This window comes from Hippocampus guttulatus, chromosome 2 (genome assembly GCF_054856545.1).
Source record: "Hippocampus guttulatus isolate MCC_2025c chromosome 2, RoL_Hgut_1.0, whole genome shotgun sequence".
Lineage (NCBI taxonomy): Eukaryota > Metazoa > Chordata > Actinopteri > Syngnathiformes > Syngnathidae > Hippocampus > Hippocampus guttulatus.
This window is the reverse complement of record NC_141262.1, coordinates 34,330,991-34,351,395: the sequence shown is the minus strand read 5'-3', so window position 1 is coordinate 34,351,395 and position 20,405 is coordinate 34,330,991. Positions and strand designations below refer to the sequence as shown.

The 20,405-nt window shown below is 42.8% G+C and overlaps 1 protein-coding gene across 2 annotated transcripts in view; it reads left to right on the top strand.

The window, feature by feature from the left end:
- Window positions 1-8,503, top strand: part of LOC147209813 (uncharacterized) — a 28,876-nt gene extending 20,373 nt beyond the window's left edge. For both annotated transcript variants that reach the window (XM_086105839.1, XM_086105837.1), the window contains exons 12-17: window positions 279-496; window positions 575-837; window positions 950-1,078; window positions 2,597-2,726; window positions 2,820-2,867; window positions 3,279-8,503. In XM_086105839.1, coding sequence (XP_085961965.1) covers window positions 279-496; window positions 575-837; window positions 950-1,078; window positions 2,597-2,726; window positions 2,820-2,867; window positions 3,279-3,556 — 1,066 coding nt within the window. In that variant the 3' untranslated portion in view covers window positions 3,557-8,503. The remainder of the gene's footprint in view (window positions 1-278; window positions 497-574; window positions 838-949; window positions 1,079-2,596; window positions 2,727-2,819; window positions 2,868-3,278) is intronic.
- Window positions 8,504-20,405: the final 11,902 nt, after the last annotated feature.

The window sequence follows — 20,405 nt, the reverse complement described above, 5'->3', positions numbered from 1 at the left end:
AGCTCTGGGAATGTTTTCATTTATGCAATACAATACGTCTCTATTAATATCACGCTTTCACGAATTTGCTGGGGTGGTCAGTGCTCTCCATTTTATTCAGTGGCAACATTCAGCATCATTCTAGATGTTGGTGTCATCATTTGTTTTTCTTTCTGTCCCACCAGGATTATAACAATTTTCAGTCCTTTGCGTGATCCCCCCCCCCCCCCCCCCCCTCAATTATAGTTTTAACTGTTTTGTTCATTTTCATCAACCGTAATAATCTGGTGTGCCACCAGTTTCCTCTCTGTGCCAGGTAAATATGAGTGCAGTGTCTCAGGTCTGCGCTGGACTTGTAAGGATTCACCTCTGAGCTTTAAGTACCGCTTTGGCAAATGGTGGGAGCACAAGAACACAATGGAGTCCCTCCAGTACATGGCTGCAGGGCCCTTATTGGACATCACGGTTACTGAGGGGCGGTTTGATGAGGTCTATCTGCCACACTGGATCTGCACGGGTAAGTGAGGATGACTGCAGAGAAAAGACTTTGTCAGGTCGTGTGCAAATTAACAATGGTGCATTTTCTCTTGTGCAGCTGCTGATCCTACAATCTTCGAGAAGTTTGCAGTTTTGCATTCAGATAATGATGGAATTAGTGTGGAAAACGTGTCTGAGGTCACGCCATCCCATGTCAAGCTACCACACACAGATTTCTCTGCAAGAGGAGTGCTCTTCCGGATCAAGCGTTGGGCTGGCTTTCTCGTGTCTCTGAAGTGCAAAGCGTTCATCTACAAGACCAAGAAAGCATTCCTGACGCTGCATGTTTATCTGATCCCGAGCGACCCTGCTCTTGAAGCAGTAATTATCTCTTTTGATGGCACAAGTGTGATCGCTGCAGACCAGATTATTTAATTTAACGTTTGTTGATGAAGAGCTGATTTTGTGACTGTAGTGTGTTTCTCCACCACAGGAACTAGAAAAGACAACTTCTCTTTTAGGCTATGAAAGGATTGTGAAGTCTTACCCCCAGGGGGCCTTGGAAATGGATGACCAATTTAACCTCAAAACTGATGTTGATGGTGCATCAATAAGCCCAAAGGTATGGCTGAACTGCCTTACACAGTGGCTCAACACAAATAATTGTACTCATTGGTTGACTTCAAAAAGTTGTTATCGGAAGCCTGACACCACGCGGCCATCTACTTTGTCACCAATGCTCCCCTGAACACTCATCACGACGGACCGTAATCCCTGTTTTTGGGCCCTCTTTTTACTCACACAGACAATTTCACTTGTCTATGTTTATCTATGAAACACCCTTCGGCAAGATCCCAATATATTTTTGCTCTATACAGCAGTTTGATTCAACTCCTTGTAACCCAAAACCACACTACTTACGATTTACCCAGTGATGGGAAAATGAAGCTTCAAGATGCTTCATGAAGCACCTGCTGTATTTTTTGAGTCCTCCCTGTTAGCTTACAGAAAGGGGTTTAAGAAATGGCAAGTCAGTGTGCTTTCCAGTCCTATGTTGAACAGAGTGCCATCTAGAGGAGTCCAAAAAAATACAACTCGCCCATGAAATCTTGAAGCTTCATATTCTCATCACGAGATTGACCTTCTTTTCGCCATTCTGCTCCAAACGACTGGAACACTCTGCAACAAATAATGAAACTCACCTCATTCATTTAAAAAGTTGGTGGAGAGTACTGCAGATCAGGGGTGTCAAACTCATTTTTCTCGTGGGCCACATTTTTGGTACCGTTTCCCTTGGAGGGCCGTAATGACCGAAACCATATAAACCCGCCAATAATAATGGTTTATTCAACTATTGTTTAAATTACTGTCATGAGGGGTTTGGTAAGAAGAAAATGCTGACAATATTCTCTTATAGTCTCTTATTTATTACATATGAGAATTTTATCATGGAAGCTAACATGTTTGATTTGCTTTTGTGGGCCACATAAGATTATGTGGCAGGCCAAATCTGGGCCCCGGGCCTTGATTTTAACCCTTGTCCTGTAGATGATTGCTGCACCTGTTTTTAGCCCGTTTATCTTTTCTTCGCCATGTCCTATATCAGGGGTGTCAAACATACGGCCCGCGGGCCGGAACCGGCCCGCAAGGAGGTTCGATCAGGCCCGCAGAATAATTTAAAAGTGAAAAAATGCATAAAAGACACCGAATGAATATTTTTAATAAGGTGCAATTCATGGAGTATCCGCTAGATCTGTTGATTACATTTCAACATTGTCCTAATGTTCTTGTGCTTCTTTAGACCAAAACAAAGACATACATTATTTTGGTTATTTATAGCAGAGTATGGTATATATAATTTTAATGGTCCGGCCCACTTTACATTTACCGAGGCCATATGTGGCCCACAATGTGAAATGAGTTTGACACCCCTGTCCTATATGGCATTTCATGTGTTGTGTCACAATGTAACTGATGGGCTGTCATGGCAAATGAGAATATGTTCTGCCTGGATAAATTAAGGTTAAAAAAATGAACAAAATGTATAATCACCTGAAATGATCAACAATGCTGGTATTTTCACTTGATTTGAATGTTTTTTTTTTTTTTAAAGAGGTATTCTTTTGTATTTCTCTCACAGGTTTTTAAACTGACATATGAAGATTGGGACCCTAATTTCTTTGAGGTGTTCGTCAAAAAACCAGGGGAAGAATTCACTCTCATACTTGAAAATGCAAGTGGGCCAGTGTGGAGCTGCGATATTCGACAAGGTGTGTGCTCATCTTTTTAGAAACACCATGGCCCACACATTATTATGGTGGTCGATAATCAGCTTTTTTTTCATCTTTTTTTTTTTTTCATAGGTGACTATTCTGGTTCTGGACCCTTTGTGGCTGAAATCAGGACATACGGTGAGTCTTTTTTTAAAAAAATTTATTCTTGCATTGATTTGACTGCAAATACTCATCAAGATAAAATATTGCTACCGTGAAATGTGAGACATGAGTGTGGACCCAAGACAAAGCTAATTGTTTTGTTGCAAATGAGTGATGCACGTCACACCAAAGAGGGAAAAATGCAGAGGAAAAAGAAGGTCCGAATCTTACATGAAATCATGTTTTTCGATGGGTTTGCTCAATGATAGCGCTATCCCCACAAATTCAAACTGTATTCTTTCATGAGACTGGCAGTGTTTGGACTTCAATGTTGAAGATGCTTTCATTTACGATTGTTGTTGGAAGTTGAGTCCCAAAGTTGACCTATTATGTAATCAAAAGCAGAATGCGGGAACCTTTGAACTTACTTTGTTTTTCTTCTTCCAGATGACGAGCTTCTGAGACTGAGAGCTGACTTTACGGAGCGGGTCAGTGCTGAAGTTATTTCTCAGTTACTGGACGACCTTTTGGGTGTAGTCCTGAACGACGGTGAGAAAGATGCAATTGCAGAGGGGAAAATGATCCCCACGCACAGAGCACGTGCACTGATAGATACGGTAAGGAGGAAAGGACCTGAAGCTTCTCGAAGGATGATCTTTCACCTTGAGCGCAGGGACCGTACACTTCACGGTCTGCTGGGGCTGCCCTCTGTCCCACGCCTGTAAGCAGCTAAGATGCCTCGAGCCTACGTAAAAACTAGAGATTAAATTGTATATTATTATAATACAGTACGATACTGTATATGATAATACTGGGTTTTCTCCGGGTGCTCCCATTTCCTCCCACATTCCAAAAATATGCATGGCAGGCTGATTGAACACTCGAAATTGTCCCTAGGTGTGAGTGCGAGCATGGATGGTTGTTCGTCTCTGTGTGCCCTGCGATTGGCTGGCAACCGGTTCAGGGTGTCCCCCGTCGACTGGCCGAAGTCAGCTAGGATAGGCTCCAGCATGCCCCGCGACCCTTGTGAGGATAAAGCGGGTCAGAAAATGGATGGATGGATGATTATACTCTCGTCACAGTGGCAGCGTGTGCGAGCGATTAGCATATCCACCATCTACAGTGCTGAAGAAGTTGACTGAAAAGACTTTGGTTGTCGTATTGGGCTCTTTCGCAGCCCCTTTTTATCATTATGAGTTAAATGTCTTGCCTTTTATATGGTTATAAAAGTTAATATACTGAAAAATACAGTAAGATGTTAAAGGAGCGGAAAGGCTTAGTCAGCATTGTGTGATCTCTTGTAGTGGCTTGGCTGAAAAGTGGCAATTTTTAATTCAACAAGAGTTGCTCAGTGCAGGAACAACGGGGACAGCGTCAACATCAGGCAGAACGAGAATCACCTTTCTATATCATTCCCAAAAATCTCAACACCCTGTATACCTTTTATACTATCATCTCAATGGCATGGCATTATTTTTATTTTTTTAAAAATGCAAAAAAAATAATTAAGGGAACGCTTGGAGTTACATTATATTGAGTGTTTCTTTTATTTTTTAGCAATATACATTTGGTATTATACTGTATACTTCTAACAGCGTCTATTTTATCATCATCTTCTGGCTCATTGTCTGTGTGTTGCTTTATGATACCCATGTTTTTGTAGCCACCACAAGTGCAGCTACTCAGGGCCACCTTTCGTTGATGCAAAGCTGTTTCTCCTTCGACTCGCATGGAAAAGTGCTCAAAAGTTCTCTCGCTTTCTCTCACTCTCGCTCTTTCTCTCTGTCTCTCTCCCCCTGTCTCTCTCTCAGTCATAAACATCACATGAACAGAAATTAGCAATAAAATAACAGTCTTAGCAAACCCGGTTTGCATTTTCAACATGAACTGCGGTTGGGTGGTGACCAGTTCAGAGTGTACCCCACCTACCACCCGAAGCAGCTGGGAAAGGGTCCAGCACGCCCGTGACCCTTGTGAGGATAAGCGGTTTTGAAAATGAATGGATGTTTTCAAAATCTAACCTTTCTTTTACCAGAAGTGACGAGGCAGCTTTTCAAATGTAACCCTTTAAATACACAGCATAATGAGACCTTTAGTGGATATCCCCAGGAGCCCCGAAAACTCTCATGCCGCACTAGTGGGACACGTCTTTCAAATTAATGTTGCCTGTGGATGGGCAAACGTTCATGCTCAAAGGCCACATTTGAGTTTTCAAAAGGACCCATGGGCCAGGCCATTTGGACTTGAAGCAATAAAATACATAAACAAATAAAATCAGTTAAAATGTGTACCCTATGTAAAATAGTTGCCCGCCATAATTATTGGCACCCCTGGTTAAGATGCAGTCTTTAATTTCTCATAAATTCTTTTTCTTTCTTTTTAATACAGGATCAAAAAAATAAACCACGCATTCACAAATAATTACCGGTACATACACTGAATAATGTTTCACAAGTTGGGAGGATTGAGAAAGAAGGCTCTTCGATGATTTCTCTCTGCAGAATTTCTCAACACTTTTGCGCACGCCACAGATTTTCAATAGGGTTGAGGTTTGGGGACTGAGATGCCATGGACACGGTGAAACATTTCTACAGTTTTCAGTATGAGGGTCTTGCTTCTGCAATAAAAATTGAACTTATTTGAAGGATCTTAGCACTCCTTAACTCGGGGTGCTCATAATTATAACAAAAGAAAAGAAAACCTTTATTAGTCTCGCAATGGAGAAATTCCCAATTCACAGCAGCAAAGTTATGAAAGGAAGAAGTAGAACAACAAAATATAGGAGCTGCTGGAAAGGCAGCCACTCACGCGGCGCCATTTTGAAGTCAAAATAACAACACAACACAACACATAGGACACAGACAGTCGTTCAGTCTTCACCAATTTTCTGCATACACTTTGTTGTCTGAAGCAGTTATAGATGAAAGAGGAGAGGATCAAAGTGTCCTTTCACCAGTGGATCAGAGACGTCATGCTGAAAATGTGCACGCGTCTGCTACAAGCTAAGTTTTGAATCCGCTTCAAACCCCAAGCCGCGACTCCCAGTTCCAAATCCGCATCGGCGCTCCGCGCTAACGCTCCTTTCTTCTCATCGTCGGCTCCTCAAGACTTACATCCATCCAGCCGCAGACCGTTTAACAGCACCGATCTCTCCGCTGAACAAAGCGGGGCTGTGAAAAATGCTGCCCAAGACACAAGCGCCCCGGGACTGTCCAGCGACGACAGTCAAATGGCGCCGACATTCCTCCCAGTCAAAAACAGTGCTGGTATACCCATGCTGCCGAGAAGGCGCAACCACCGAGCACAGAGTCTCCTCCTTGATGAATGTCGTGGCCAAAAAATGCTGAAAAAAGTCCACATCAGGTCCACACGACGTAACAACAAACACAAAGTGACAAAACAAACACAAAAACAACAAAAAAAGCAAGGCTCATGAGAGCACTTGCTGACGGCTGCCTACTCGGGCGCCATCTTGACTTCAAAGTTGTGGAGGGCTCTGCACATTTCCGGTGCAAAATTATCAGTTTGTCAACGAGTCTTCAATGAGTGTTTGTCATCTCATGTCATATTTTTGACATGGACACATATGTACGTGAAAGTTGACCTCTGGGTTTGACCCATATGCCACTCGCATACAAACTCATTCTAAAAGTGGTATTTTTACTTGATTCAATCAAGTAAAAACACCACAAATTAAAAAAAAATTTAAAATACAATCAAGTTGATTGTATTTTAAAATTTTAATTTGGAACACGAGGTTGCAACAGCATTGCGCTCGTTCACATTTGATGTCCTCCGCCAAATTTAGACACAGGAGGGTGCTGTTGGCTTGTGTTTGAAATTGCCAGCGGCCGCAGGATGATTCCAAGAGAAAGACTCCACACTGATCTTCGTGGCTCCTGACTAAAGTTTTGACTGTTTCTTCAATTCTAATCAATATTCTTGGTTCAAAGCTTCAGTCCAAGCCAGGTGAAACTTGAGGAACATACAGTATGACGGAACAATCCTTTTGCTTTGAATTTGTAAGAGGCTCCTTCTATGCCATACACTTAGACAACGGCTGCTGAAAGCCTTGCCAGACGGAATTCAGCAAATATGACTCGTGTAAATGCAAAGAAATGTGTTTATACTTTTGCAATAAACAGCCACGTCTCAAAACCCACCTCATGAGAGCATCAAACCTTTTGGGCTACATTTGAGGTTTTTTTTTCTCCTCTGTTTGAATGACTAATTTGCTGTTGCTCAAATTGCATTTGGCACATTTCTGAGGGCAACGGAAACCCAAATGGTGATCTGTTCTGTATTTGTCTTACAATGGAATTTACCTGTAAGTGCAAGGCAGCTAATCTGTTCTAGTTGTAGTTTATTTTTCTTCTTTTTGCTAAGGAGTTAATCAAAATCTGTTGTCAAAGAATACCTTTTGCAGCTTTAGGACAACCTTATCTTGTCAACCCTGATCTTTGCTCACATCATTATTCATCCAAACTCCATTGAAAGGGAACAGGTTCATACTTCAAAGTTCTCATTTCTGACTCTCTCTGTGGTTTTATTTTTTCAAAGCGCCCCCCCCCCTCTCTTTCTCTTTCTCTCTCTCTCTCTGTCTCTCTCACTTTGACCTGTCATGATCCCAAAGCAATTCTCAGAGGTTGGTTGTCATGTTAGATGGATGAGGCCATCAGCAGACAGCTTGTGGTTGAGACTTATGTTAGCTATGGTGAAGGTTCAGCACAAAGTCGCATCAAGAAAATGTGAAATCAAGACAAGAGATATTTGTCCCTACTTTGTCCTTGTGTGAAAACAAATGTTCTTTTTTAAACGACAGAAATGGAAGATTGAAAGCAACTGTGACTCGCACCTCCACTTGTTGGTTGGGCTTTCTGCATCTTGTTTCGAAGCTGTCATGCATCTCTAGTTCTGTTTAATCAACCCTGGCAGCCAGTCCAGTCCACTATTAGGTCAGCTGCTATTTTAGATGGATGGAGCCATCAGCTGCTTTGACCTTTTCCACCCAAATTATACACTGTTTATGGGCTTCAGTCTAGCATCCTCGCTCTTTTCCCTGAATGGTTTGATCAAAAGGGCAGCATGGTGTTCTCGTGGTTAGTCAATTCTGACTAATGAAGCGCAACATTTTAACTTCAGTTCTGTAGATATACAACTGTAACGCAAGAGAAAACCCATTGAATGCAAGTGCCATTCAAGAATTGGAAGACACTACATCTTCCGCCCCTGAAATTTCAATTCATCCATGTGCAGAAGGTACTGTGTCAATCATTTAAACAAGTGTACTAACGGCCCTTACATGATGAATATAATTTTGACTGTTATAGCTTCTGAACTCTCTGTAAATACAGGTTATCTTGACTGCGAATTAAAATCATGTTTTTGTTCAAAAATTATCTGCCTTTTATGCGAGCTCACGAACACATTATGCAATGTCTCTATAAATGTCGAAGTATAGGCCGTGTTGTTCACGCACTTGACGGTTACAAAGGAACACATGTCCCTCGGAAAACATTTTTTGTTCAGCCATTTGTTTAGCAAGCCGCTACTGTTGCTTCTTGGTTTTCTACACAGCATTAGTAAACAACCAGGTAACCATTCTGATACTGGTGAAGTATTTGCAAATCTCAATCTGATGAATTTGTCAAATAAAAATGCAGTTGGAAATATTTTTTTTGATTGGTGTCGTCATTGCTTGGTCCTGTCCCTCTGTAAAGCTGGCCAAATATGACACAAAATGTAACTGGAGCTGTCGTAAAGGTATTCCGAAATATTACTTGAACACCTAACTTTTAAGTGCCCCCAGAGGTGGCCTTTCACTCGTCTCTCCCTCATGATGACTTATCAAAAATGCCAAATAACATAAGTTTTAAATCAGCTTTATTTGGTGTGATTCTTTTTGGTGTGTCTTCCTAGAAATTGTGACATCATTTTGGTTTTAGCAAAGCCACGTTTTCAGCAGTCATAATTTTGCTCCAAAATTGTGTCGTTCAACCTACATGCAACCCTGTTACTAAAACCTTCTTTTTCCTTTTATGGAAGGGGGGGGGGGGAACAAAACAAAAGCAAAAATTAAGCTGTTTGCTCTGACCATGGGTAGACCGAAGATAAGTCCTTGCTTTCTATTTTTCCCGTCGTTTTTCAGTGTCTCCAGCCACCAAGTCTGTCACTCAAACCAACGTAATCCTATTTATCCTCCTCGTGTTAAATTGTAAAAGGATGTATTTAACACAATGTATTTATTGATTTTATTTTGATTATTTTAGAATATATCTTCTTCACAAATCTGAAACACCCTGAAAAAAACTGGGGTGATATTTACTTGGGGGGGGGGGGGGGATCGAGAGTCATGAAAATTAAAGTACATTTTACAAGGACAGTTTTTGACAAAATGTTACTTTTCTGAATTTATAGCCATTCCAATATTCCAAGATGTGGATGTCCTGATCCAGACCTTCAGTACATTACATGGTTTGGCAATTTTGCATTGATTGAATTGCTGCAATGGCATATGACTTTACGGAGGAGTTCCTTACATGCGGCGGCAACGGAACCTGAAATTGTACCTAAGTTGGAGGTATCTATCACTTGCACACAGTACCGCAGTCGCCAAGTCATAATTACAATCGATATTTGGAAGGAAGACACTTGTTGGCCGTTCTAGAAACAATCAAGTGAAAAACAGGAAGGCAGTAACTGAGCTGAGATTCCTGTGCCGCATGACGACTCCTTCTTATGCTGCTGTGAAAATTAGCTCATTGAGTGTCGTCTGTACCGTATTTTCCGCACTAAAAGACGCACTGGATTATGAGGCGCACCTTCAATGAATGGCTATTTTGTAAAACTTTTTTCATACATTGGACGCTTCACATTATAAGGCGCAGTTTTTTGGCCCTTTTCTGCTTGGCTCTCGACGAAGGCGGACGCTTTTTGCTCAGCTCCTGCCCTCACCCCCACCCTCTCCTTGCTCGCCACTTAGTCTTTGTGCTGTCTTTGTCAAACTTTTTCCTAGCCTCCTACCGTATTTTCATCCGAAGAACTAACCATGGAATTAGTTGGCTGGTCTCTCGATGCAATCGACAAAATTTTTTCGACGAAAAGAGCAGGCAGTGGGGAGCCTGCTTGCCCCCCGGGGACATTTGCTGCCGGATACGCCCTTGATCCATGGAGAAAGTGGAGAATGGCGTGCCCGTCAATACTGTCCGTTGAGGATGTGGAAGACATCGACATTATCGGCCTTTCGATAACAGGTATGCTGCTGTTTGGTGTTGGCAGCTTTCTGTTCCATCGCAAAATTCAACCGACGGGACCGGCTTTATTGGAAGGGAAGAAGCTGCCGGTCATTCTGGATGATTTGGCGCGAGTGTCCAACACTCAGACTCAAGCGGTGACTGAGCTCAACCGCAATATTGATGCGGTTTTTGAGCGACTCCGTACGATCGACAACAACATGGAGAAGTTGGAATCCGCGCTGCGGAAAGAGATTGAGGATTTGGCTGATCGCCGCCATTGAAGAGATACAGGCCACGGACTCAAGGCTGTCTGAAATTGTTGGCGGCCATCCCTCCAAAACAAACAATGCTATCTGGCCCTTTCCCCTGGATGGAAGTACGCATGGAATCTAGGGCCCCCACCATCACCCCCCTCCTTCTCGGCCATGGACTGATAAGCCCGGACTGTCTTCATGAGCAGACCTCGACGAAGCAGCTATGACCTGTACACGCATACACATACACAACTGGACAACCACACGCGCATACACATCCTTATTATCACCGTCTTCATCGCTCCGATTCTTTTTCCCCCGTGACCTGGTTCGATCTGCAGAGCGCTCGTGTGTCCGTGCAGCTGGTCAGGACGGCCGCGTTGCGGTCACCCCCCACCCCCCCTTCCCATTCATCCTCCCCCTTATTACATGTTATGTCTTGTGACTTGTTGTAACTGTCATATGCTTATTTATGTGCTAGGGTCTTTTTTATCCTGGACTTAAATTATCCTCAGAAGAGGATAGTTCGAGCGTGGGGTTTTTTTCCCTCTCCCTACCCAGCGTTTTCCTTTCTGAATTCTGACTGTAATTTCCCCATTGCGGGACAAATAAAGGGATATCTTATCTTATCTTATTTACAATGCCTCCACTAGATGGTGTTACGCTCCTTCCATTCAACTCGAGAGGCGTCAGTTCAACTTGAGAGGCGTTCATGACCGCCTCTGAAAAATGTTAATTAATTATGAATGTAAAATTGAAAATAATGCATCAAAACAGAAAATCAAGTGAGGAAATCCCAAAATACATTCTATATCACCCCTACAGAATTTATTTTGTGATTTCCTCGATTGATATTCTTCGTGGTTTCATTGAAGTAATAATGAATTTACGTTTTTCGGAGGCGGCCATGAACGCCTCTCAAGTTGAACAGAAGAAGGCACGGAGACGGACAAAGACGTACAGTACCTGTATTTGTTGAGACTGTGAAAACCATAAATAAAGTCTGCGGTTTAAAAGAAATAAAACCACAGCTCTCCTTTTTTCAACAAATACAGGTGAGTCTTTGTCCGTCTCCGAGCCTTCTCTTATTCCGTTCAACTCGAGAGGCGTTCAGGACCGGCTCCGAAAAACGCATTGTCATTTCCTTGATCATACCGCCACGACTACTACCATCAGATGTCAGTAGTACTGTAGTTATTTATTCTTTTGTCGTGTATTCAAAAATGATGAAATCACAATCTAAATTCTGTAGGGGTGGCTATAGATTTTGTGATATCCTCGCTTGCTTATCAGTTTTGATGTATTGTTTTCAATTTTCGTAGTTTCATTGACGTAATCATTCGTTTACATTTTTCGGAGGCGGTCTTGAACACCTCTCGAGTCGAATGAAAGAAGGCACGTAGACAGACAAAGACGTACAGGTACCTGTATTTGTTGAGCCTGTTTTAAAAAATGAACACCACAGCTCTCCTTTTTTCTGAGCTGCAACAAAAACTTATTTAATTAAGCAGCGATGCAGTTCACTGAACCAACAGCAAGTTATAACATTGGAAGCATGTCTCCAGGAAGGAGCCATCTTGGAGTCGATGTATTACCGTAATGACCACACAAAAGACGCACCAGTTTTTAAGGTGCTCGGTGAGTTTATTGAGAAAATTGAAGACTTTTTGATGCACCCTATAGTGCGGAAAATACAGTAATCTCAAAAAATGTTGCATATCAGCAGTGGAGGTTCTGGGGGAGGGGCCAACGGGGGCCAGTGCCCCTGTAGCACCGATTCTGGCCCCCCCTGTGGCCCCCCCTCCGAGCGTAGATTACGCAGTCGTGCCGAGTCGCCGACGCGAAAGGTGGAACCAAAGTGCGTGATTTAACATTCGAGTCGGACCCTTTAGTGCGCTGCGCCACTTAAAAATGAGCGGGATAATGAGAAGCAGTCCGCAGAGAAGGAAATTACCACGACACGAGTGCTATTTGCGTGTGTGTGTGCCTGTGTGTGCGCGCGTGTGTGTGTGTGTGTGTGTGTGTGTGTGTAACTTTTTTAGTCTCCCTTTTTATTTTAATTTTTATTTAACAGGATCAATATACAAGACATTGCCTTTTAAAATTTGGATAATTATATGCATGTAAAACATCTAGCTTCAGTGTATTTGCAACTTTTGTCCCCAACAGGCTGGTACCATATCATCCCCTGGTTTGAATATTCTCAACAGATGGACACGGCGTATTGTTACGCTTGCAGACATTTTAGCCCTCCTAATACTGTTTTTTTTCTCATCACTGTAATGTTATGACTACAATTTCAAAGTCGGAAGAAATAAAAAGTCAAATAAGATTTCAAATCTGTCTTTTTAGCCCTGGGTTGAATGTGCCCCCCCATCAAAACCCCTGGCCCCAGCCCGGCCCCCTCAGCGAAATTGATCCAGAACCGCCACTGCATATCAGGACAGTTGTAAACCAACAACCTCTGTGTATGGATTAATGTGATTTATTTTCTGAAAAATAAACAGCGTTGGAACCTCAAAGAGAACCAATTTAAAAGCAAATTGTTGTTTTGACGGGATAGACACAAAATTCACGTTAAACGGAGAACACGAATGAGTCACAAAATAAGAAGGCCGCAAATTATCTTGTTTTTATTTTTTCTCCCAACAATGATTAAAACATAAACAATTACATGCGTTCTGCTTGCTCTGCAGTCGCATTTAATGCTCAGAACCACAGCACAACCAAATCTAGATTTCGGTCTTCAGGAAAAATCTGTGATCATTTTTTTTTAAATGCTTATCTTGTTCAGGGTCACAGAGAAGCTGGATCCTATCTCAGCAAAAAGAAACATATGAGATCATCTCTAGCCTTCTTATGTTGTGATTTATTCATGGTTTCTATTGAACATGATTTTTGAGTCTATCCCCGTCTTCCTCAACTGGCGGACCGCGATCCACGTCCGGACCTCCTCTGTCCGGACCCTCGGCAAATTGTATAAAATAATAAATTATAAAGTGATTTTTACGTTATACATTTTATATTTTTGGACTATAATCTGCGCATTACCGCGATCGCTTGTTAAAATGATCCGTTTTATTATTTGCGTGCACGAACAGATGTATTGCAGAGGACGCAGCAGCGCGACTGTGTGTGGATAATGTTTGACGAACTGGATACCCTGGCTGAGCAGGGCATGTCGGCGATAACGATGCGCTGATTGGCTCCTCTGAACTTAAGGTGTGCCCATACATAAGCGTCACGCATTCAAAATGGATGATTGTGTCAGGAAACAGACGCATGCGCGGCGCCACAGTGTGCTCACAGCTTCAGCCCAGGAGAGCCGCACACAGACAATTAGGCAAGACGAATCGCGGGAGGTTTCGATTGTGTGCAGTTTTGCTCCCGTCTACCCGGAGATCTTTGCAGCTGTTTAACAGCAGAACACCGCAACATGGTAAATGAACATCACAATGGCGTCCTCAAATAATATTTGCATGCCTCAGACATTGCATTCACCTTTAGTGGAAGAACAGCCCTGCACATTCCTGTGCTCCCTTGTGTCAGTATTTAAAATGGTTCTTAACTCCTCTTCTGATATATTTTTTAAGTGATTTCAGAGGGGATGTGAAAAGGGGAATTGTACAAATGAAAAGGATATTTTTGTTTTCATGTTTAGTATTTATTTTGGTAAAATGAGTATTTTGTTTTGCTTTTGTTAAATTAAGGGGAAAAAAGACAACTACTGTTTAACAAAGTTAAAGTAAAAATGTCTTATTTCCCGAAAAGGGCTATTTCTATTATTAAGCAGGCACAACTTAACAAAATAAAAGAGTTCCTGTGCCTCAACACAATACCTCTCATTATTTGCTGTGTACTGGCAAAGTGAATAATTGTTATTTTCATGCACCCCATTATTGGTTGGTTGTGAGGAGTGTTGATTTGTATAAGCTTGGCTTGACCATACTAAATGGGCATATAGCCCTGCTCCCCATGACCGCCGTGCATGGGACAGGTCTTATAAAAAAAAAAAAAAAAATAAGTGGACCTACAGCCTTTCTACTTGAGGACCACTGGTCTATCCTGTCAAAACACCTTCAAATTGGTTCTCTTTGAGGTGTCACTCTTTGTCATAAAAAAGGATAATGCTCAAGTGTTGTGTTGTGAGGCAAGAAAGCGGTTTCGACACATTTCGATAGTTTTGCATCTTATTCGCCCAACAAATTTCTGAAGTTAAATGACAAGGAAATATCACATAGGTGTGAATGTGAGTGTTTTGTTTGTATGTACGCTATATTGTATGTGCCCCGGGATTGACTGGTACCCAGCAAAATTTAAAAAATGATCTCCATTTAATGGCTAAACAGCATATTATGTTAATGTTTTTTTAAACTTTTTTTTTTATATTACACCGACTTCAGGCAGAGTTTTAAAACAGTTTGGATGTCATGTAATGCGACCCTTGCGGGTTGTAGCTCGGCTCTCGCCCTAAGCCAGCCGGGATGGACTCCAGCTCAACTGTGTCCCTGATGAGGAGAAGCAAAATAGAGCAGTGGTCCCCAGCCTTTTTTGTGTCACGGACCAATTGAGACAAGTACATATTGTTCGCGGACTGGCTACCTTTTTTTTATACTGCTTTTAAATTGCTAGTTTTAAAGCACTGGTACTGACAACATAGATAATCAGAGCATAATTAAACATTTTATTAACATACCGTATTGTGCACACTGAAAGGTGCACTGGATTATGACGCGCACCTTCAATGAATGGCCTATTTTGTAATTGTTTTTATACGTTGGGCGCACCGCTTTATAAGACGCAATCTACAATGCCTCCACTAGATGAAGCTACCCTCAAGGAAACGCCAACAGAACGATCAGATGTCAGTAAAACTTATTTAATAAAGCAGCGACATGGTTCACTTAACCAACAGCAAGTTATAACATTGACTCGTTAACGTTGACCCCTCTTGCCGCCACTCCAGTTCCGTGTTCAACCGCGTAACCGACCGCCATCAGTTTGAACTCTGCGTTGTCAGCATGTCTCGAGCAAGGAGCCATTTTGGGGTCGAAATATTACCATAGTGACCATACACAAGGCACATCAGATTTTATGAAGGTGCGCTGTGAGCTTTTAAGAAAATGGAAGACTGTTAGGTGCGCCTTTCAGTGTGGAAAATACAGTAAATGTTTCCCATTCATTTCAAGCAGTGTTATTCTTCTGTACAACGAATGTAGAATAAAATAACACAGTGAATTACTAAGCAATGGACCAATGAGGAACAATAAATACACATCATGTAAATATAATCCTTTTTGAAGTTACAATCCTACCTATGGCGTTAGCATCATTGCTAACTGTTAATCGTGGCTGCCGGCTAGTTATTAGTGACTAGACTGCTAATGTTTACGTGGGCAAGCTGTGCAAGCTCTGCTTGCATTTTCATGCTTTCCACTTGATCACACGGGTGCTACTTGTTCAAATGATTCAACAGGTTTCTCGTATTGCCTTGTTTTTAACGACACACCACGCACAGCAGCTTCCTCCTCCACGTCGCTCTGGAGATACCACTCGGGGAACTTCTCTGGTTAAAATGGCTTCATCTTCAGAGGTCATGGCTACCCATCAGATGCACGTTTAACTAAATGTTTGGTCAATTTGTTACTATTCTGTTAATTTCAACTTGCAAACCAATGTTAAAAGGGGGGGGGGGGGGGGGGACGGACGACTCCGTTTGGCGAGAGTCGCGCACATTTCCGTCAAGTCTGATGGAGTAAATTTGCTCACAGTTCACAGGTCTGTCTCTGTGCGGCCATGTCCCAAATGGGCAGAGGCCCAGTGCCGGACCGATGGTTGGGGGCCGCTGCTGTGGACAACAGATGACAGATGTCACCTCAGTTAATGTTGAAACTACGACTTATGCATTAAAAGTATTCAAAATGACCCGGTTCCTGCTGGAGGAAAATGTGAAGGTTTTTTTTTTTTCATGGGTTGTCAAATGTTGCCAAGGAAACAATGGCCCAATAGACTCTACATTCAACATTGAGAAAATAGTGTCCAGTCCACTCAAAACGCTCTTTCTAAAGTAGCATTTCAAGACTGTTAGTCTCCGAATTGGCGGCAATTTACTGGTGCTGTGGCGCCATCAACAGACACAGACTGCCCAAGTTGCACTGCTCTCTTCTCACAGGTAAGTTGAAAAAAAAAAAAAAGCACACCAATGTGCTGGCCATGTTGGAAGGTAATGTTTCATGGACCTATGTGGCAGTTATGTTAGCAGAGGAGGGAGCACCCAAAAATCGAATGGAAAATATTGACATTAGCTTAGCATCGCCCTCGGTCTGCGTCTCTCCAGGAGCATGTCGTATAGACAACTTTGTAGTTGGGTCTTTTTTGTTTTTGTTTTGTTACTGGATTTAGTAATGTCTCTTGCCCATATTTTTGGTACAGTACACTTTTTTTCCCCCGTAAAGCCCATATTTATGTCAACCAATTGTAATAGAGGGAAAAAAGGAAACGCTAACATCGTGGCTCATGAATGTGAACTGATGCACTCCATCACCCCCCGCCCCCCACATCCCCCAAGCACCAACACAGTAAGTTTGAATGAACATGAAAACATTTCCGTTTCAAGCTTTTGATTTTTTAAAATGTTATTTTTAGGCCACGAAAAAATTTCAAAAGAATAACTTTGTTCTGCACCATGTGTTTTTAGCCCACAAATAAGTGGTTTGATGGAACGGACAGTCAGCGAATTCCCCCAATTAGTCCATGAAATCAAGGTCACACTGTATTTAAGTAATCGTGGGACTAAGTTAGAAATGGTTCTTCTCGTTCAGAGCAGAATGCCCAAACCCATTTGGACCAATTGAATACACCTGTCATATAACAAAAAATGCAATATAAAGTGTGCATGGCTGTGCTTCCACATTTCACACCAAACACTTGACACATATAACCTATGCTGTAGAGTGCTCAGACAAATAAGTAGCACACCTGCGGTCTGCTGGACTCACTTGAAGCCACTTCTGTTTGATGAATGACTTGCAGTCTGTCAGGTTGGTCCAATTTGACACTCAGGAATAAAACACAAGGAGGAGACAGGAGACTGAATTCTGGTACCAGGAGGGAATGAGGAGAAGCGTTCGGTTTCAGTTCTCCGCACGTCACCCTAAAGATCTCCCCCTTCACCTCCTCATTTATTGGGAAAGCTACTACATAGGTGTGTCCAACCTAAAGGGTGGAGGCTGTTGAACACACACTGAACCTGTTTGACTATGTGAGTGTAAATTACGTACATGTGTGCAATTGTTACAAAAACATCACGTTGCAGCTGGTGTTGATGGCTCCATTCACTGTCCAACCTTGCTCACTGTTTAGTCTTAACACTAATCTCTTCCCAAATGCGTCCTCAGAAAGGTGGTTGCGTCCCTAAACCTCCACACAGTGCACCAAGCATTCTTGATTCTAAAAGTGAGTATATAATAAAGAATGTATCTTTATTAAAAGCAGAAGCGTTCTTCATTGCAGGCATAGTCAATTAATGATTGCAAGCATAAGCGTTCTTCTTTGCAAGCATAATCAATCAATCAATCAATCTAATAAGCGAATGTATGATGACTAAAAATAATCAATCCATCACAGTTTCAGATATTAACTGACCTAAAACTCTTGTTAGGAGTGGGACAAAATAAGGGCCAGTCACCTCTAACCCAGATACTGTACCCTACTCTGCAATATTTTTCGCTGGAGGTTCACGTGTTAGCATGACTAAGCATATTTACACGATGAGATGTTACCAACCTCCCTAAAAAGCCAAAAATGTTGTCAGTTGTGAAATGGAGAAAATGGATGGTTGGATGGATACTTGGTATGCCTCCTATTTGGTGCTGCGCCAAAATAAGATGAAAGCGCAAGTGAAAAGGATTTGTTATCGATATTGTGTATTCGTGAATAGTTTGGGTCTGTCGTAGTCTTATGACGAAGGTAGATATAACAACTAGTTCCAAGTATGTACGGAAGTATCTAACTAAGCTATGCTAACGCAGCATTGAAGTCAATTCCAGGAAAGAATTCTATGAAAAACATTCAACCCCAAATATACAACCTTTGAACATGGCAGTAACTGAGTGTGTCTTCTTGTACCCCGTGATGACATATTGGGAAGCCACTATGCAAACTATTCCATTGCGCGCTACAACCACAACACCTCAAATATCTGGACCGTCATAAACCGAGGACTCCTTGCGCGAGGGAATTCAGGTGAGCTGAGTGAGGCATCTAAAAACGTTTTGGTATGTGTTTCTCGTGCAGGAAGACACTGTGCTGTTAGATTTCTTTGAAAAATCTCTGTAGTAGGATTGTTGTTCATACCTGTGCCCAACTCATCGGTGGGCCTCCTGAGTAGCATCTGTAACATAAGGAAATAAGCAGTACATGTACCAACATACAAATTGAAATATTTTAGCCCAAGTAACTGAAAATAAAGCAGTGTGTTGCAGATTCCACTGATTTCAGTCAGCTAATTATTTTCAAATCAAATGTTAACAGATTAAGCAGCCTGGTGATCGACTGGTTACCATGTCAGCCTCACAGTGCAGAGGTGCAACACAGTAAGTTCGATTGGCCTTCCTGTATGGAGTTTGCATGTTCTCCCAGTGCCTGTGTAGGTTTTCTCCGGGTACTCCGGTTTCCTCCCACATTCCAAAAACATATAGGGTAGTTTGATTGAACACTCTAAATTGTCCCCAGGTGTGAGTGTGAGCGCGGATGGTTGTTCGTCTGTGTGTGCCCTCGTGAATGGGTGGCAACCAGTTCAGTTGTGTCCTCCACCTACTGTCCGAAGTCAGCTGGGATAGGCTGCAGCACGCCCGCGACCCTGGTGAGGATAAGTGGATTGGAAAATGGATGTGAACAGATTACTGCTGCACAATTCAGCCCAAAACATAGTGGAACATTTATCGTGTGTGGACAAGTCTGGGTGGGGGAGGGGCGGGGGAAGAAGCCGTGTCTTACACAGAGCAAGTAAGGAATCATTACAAGGCACTTAAAAAAAATATGGTCAGGAATATATTTTGAGACTAGTTCTTGATTTGCACCAAATCTTACAGAATGATTAAAAGCCAATAATGTGTTAGTCTGCCCTGCTCATCCATCTGTGAAATGAGCTCCCACACAATTTATTCCTGTCAAAGACAAACCTTGAAAAATGCAGTGAAGTATAGTCTTCTCTTTTACATAAAAAAAAAAAAAAGTAAGTCATTTAATCCAAATGTTCTTCTTCCATCCATCCATCCATCTTCTACCGCTTATCCGGGGCCGGGTCGCGGGGGCAACAGCTTTAGCAGGGAAGCCCAGACTTCCCTCTCCCTAGCTACTTCTTCCAGCTCTCCCCGGGGGATCCCGAGGCGTTCCCAGGCCAGCTGGGTGACATAGTCACTCCAGCGTGTCCTGGGTCTTCCTCGGGGTCTCCTCCCAGTGGGACATGCCCGGAACACCTCACCAGGGAGGCGTTCAGGAGGCATCCGAATCAGATGCCCAAGCCACCTCATCTGGCTCCTCTCGATGTGGAGGAGAAGCGGCTCGACTCTGAGCCCCTCCCGGATGACCGAGCTTCTCACCTTATCTCTAAGGGAGAGCCCGGACACCCTGCGGAGAAAACTCATTTCGGCCGCTTGTATCCGGGATCTCGTTCTTTCGGTCACGACCCATAGCTCGTGACCATAGATGAGGGTTGGAACGTAGATCGACCGGTAAATTGAGAGCTTCGCCCTTCGGCTCAGCTCCTTCTTCACCACGACAGACCGATACAACGTCCGCATCACAGCAGACGCTGCACCGATCCGCCTGTCGATCTCTCGCTCCCTCCTGCCCTCACTCGTGAACAAGACCCCAAGATACTTAAACTCCTCCACTTGGGGCAAGATCTCTCCCCCGACCCGGAGGGGGCACTCCACCCTTTTCCGACTGAGGACCATGGTTTCAGATTTGGAGGTGCTGATTTTCATCCCAACCGCTTCACACTCGGCTGCGAAACGCTCCAGTGAGAGTTGGAGAGCCCCGTTTGAAGGAGCCAACAGCACCACATCATCTGCAAAAAGCAG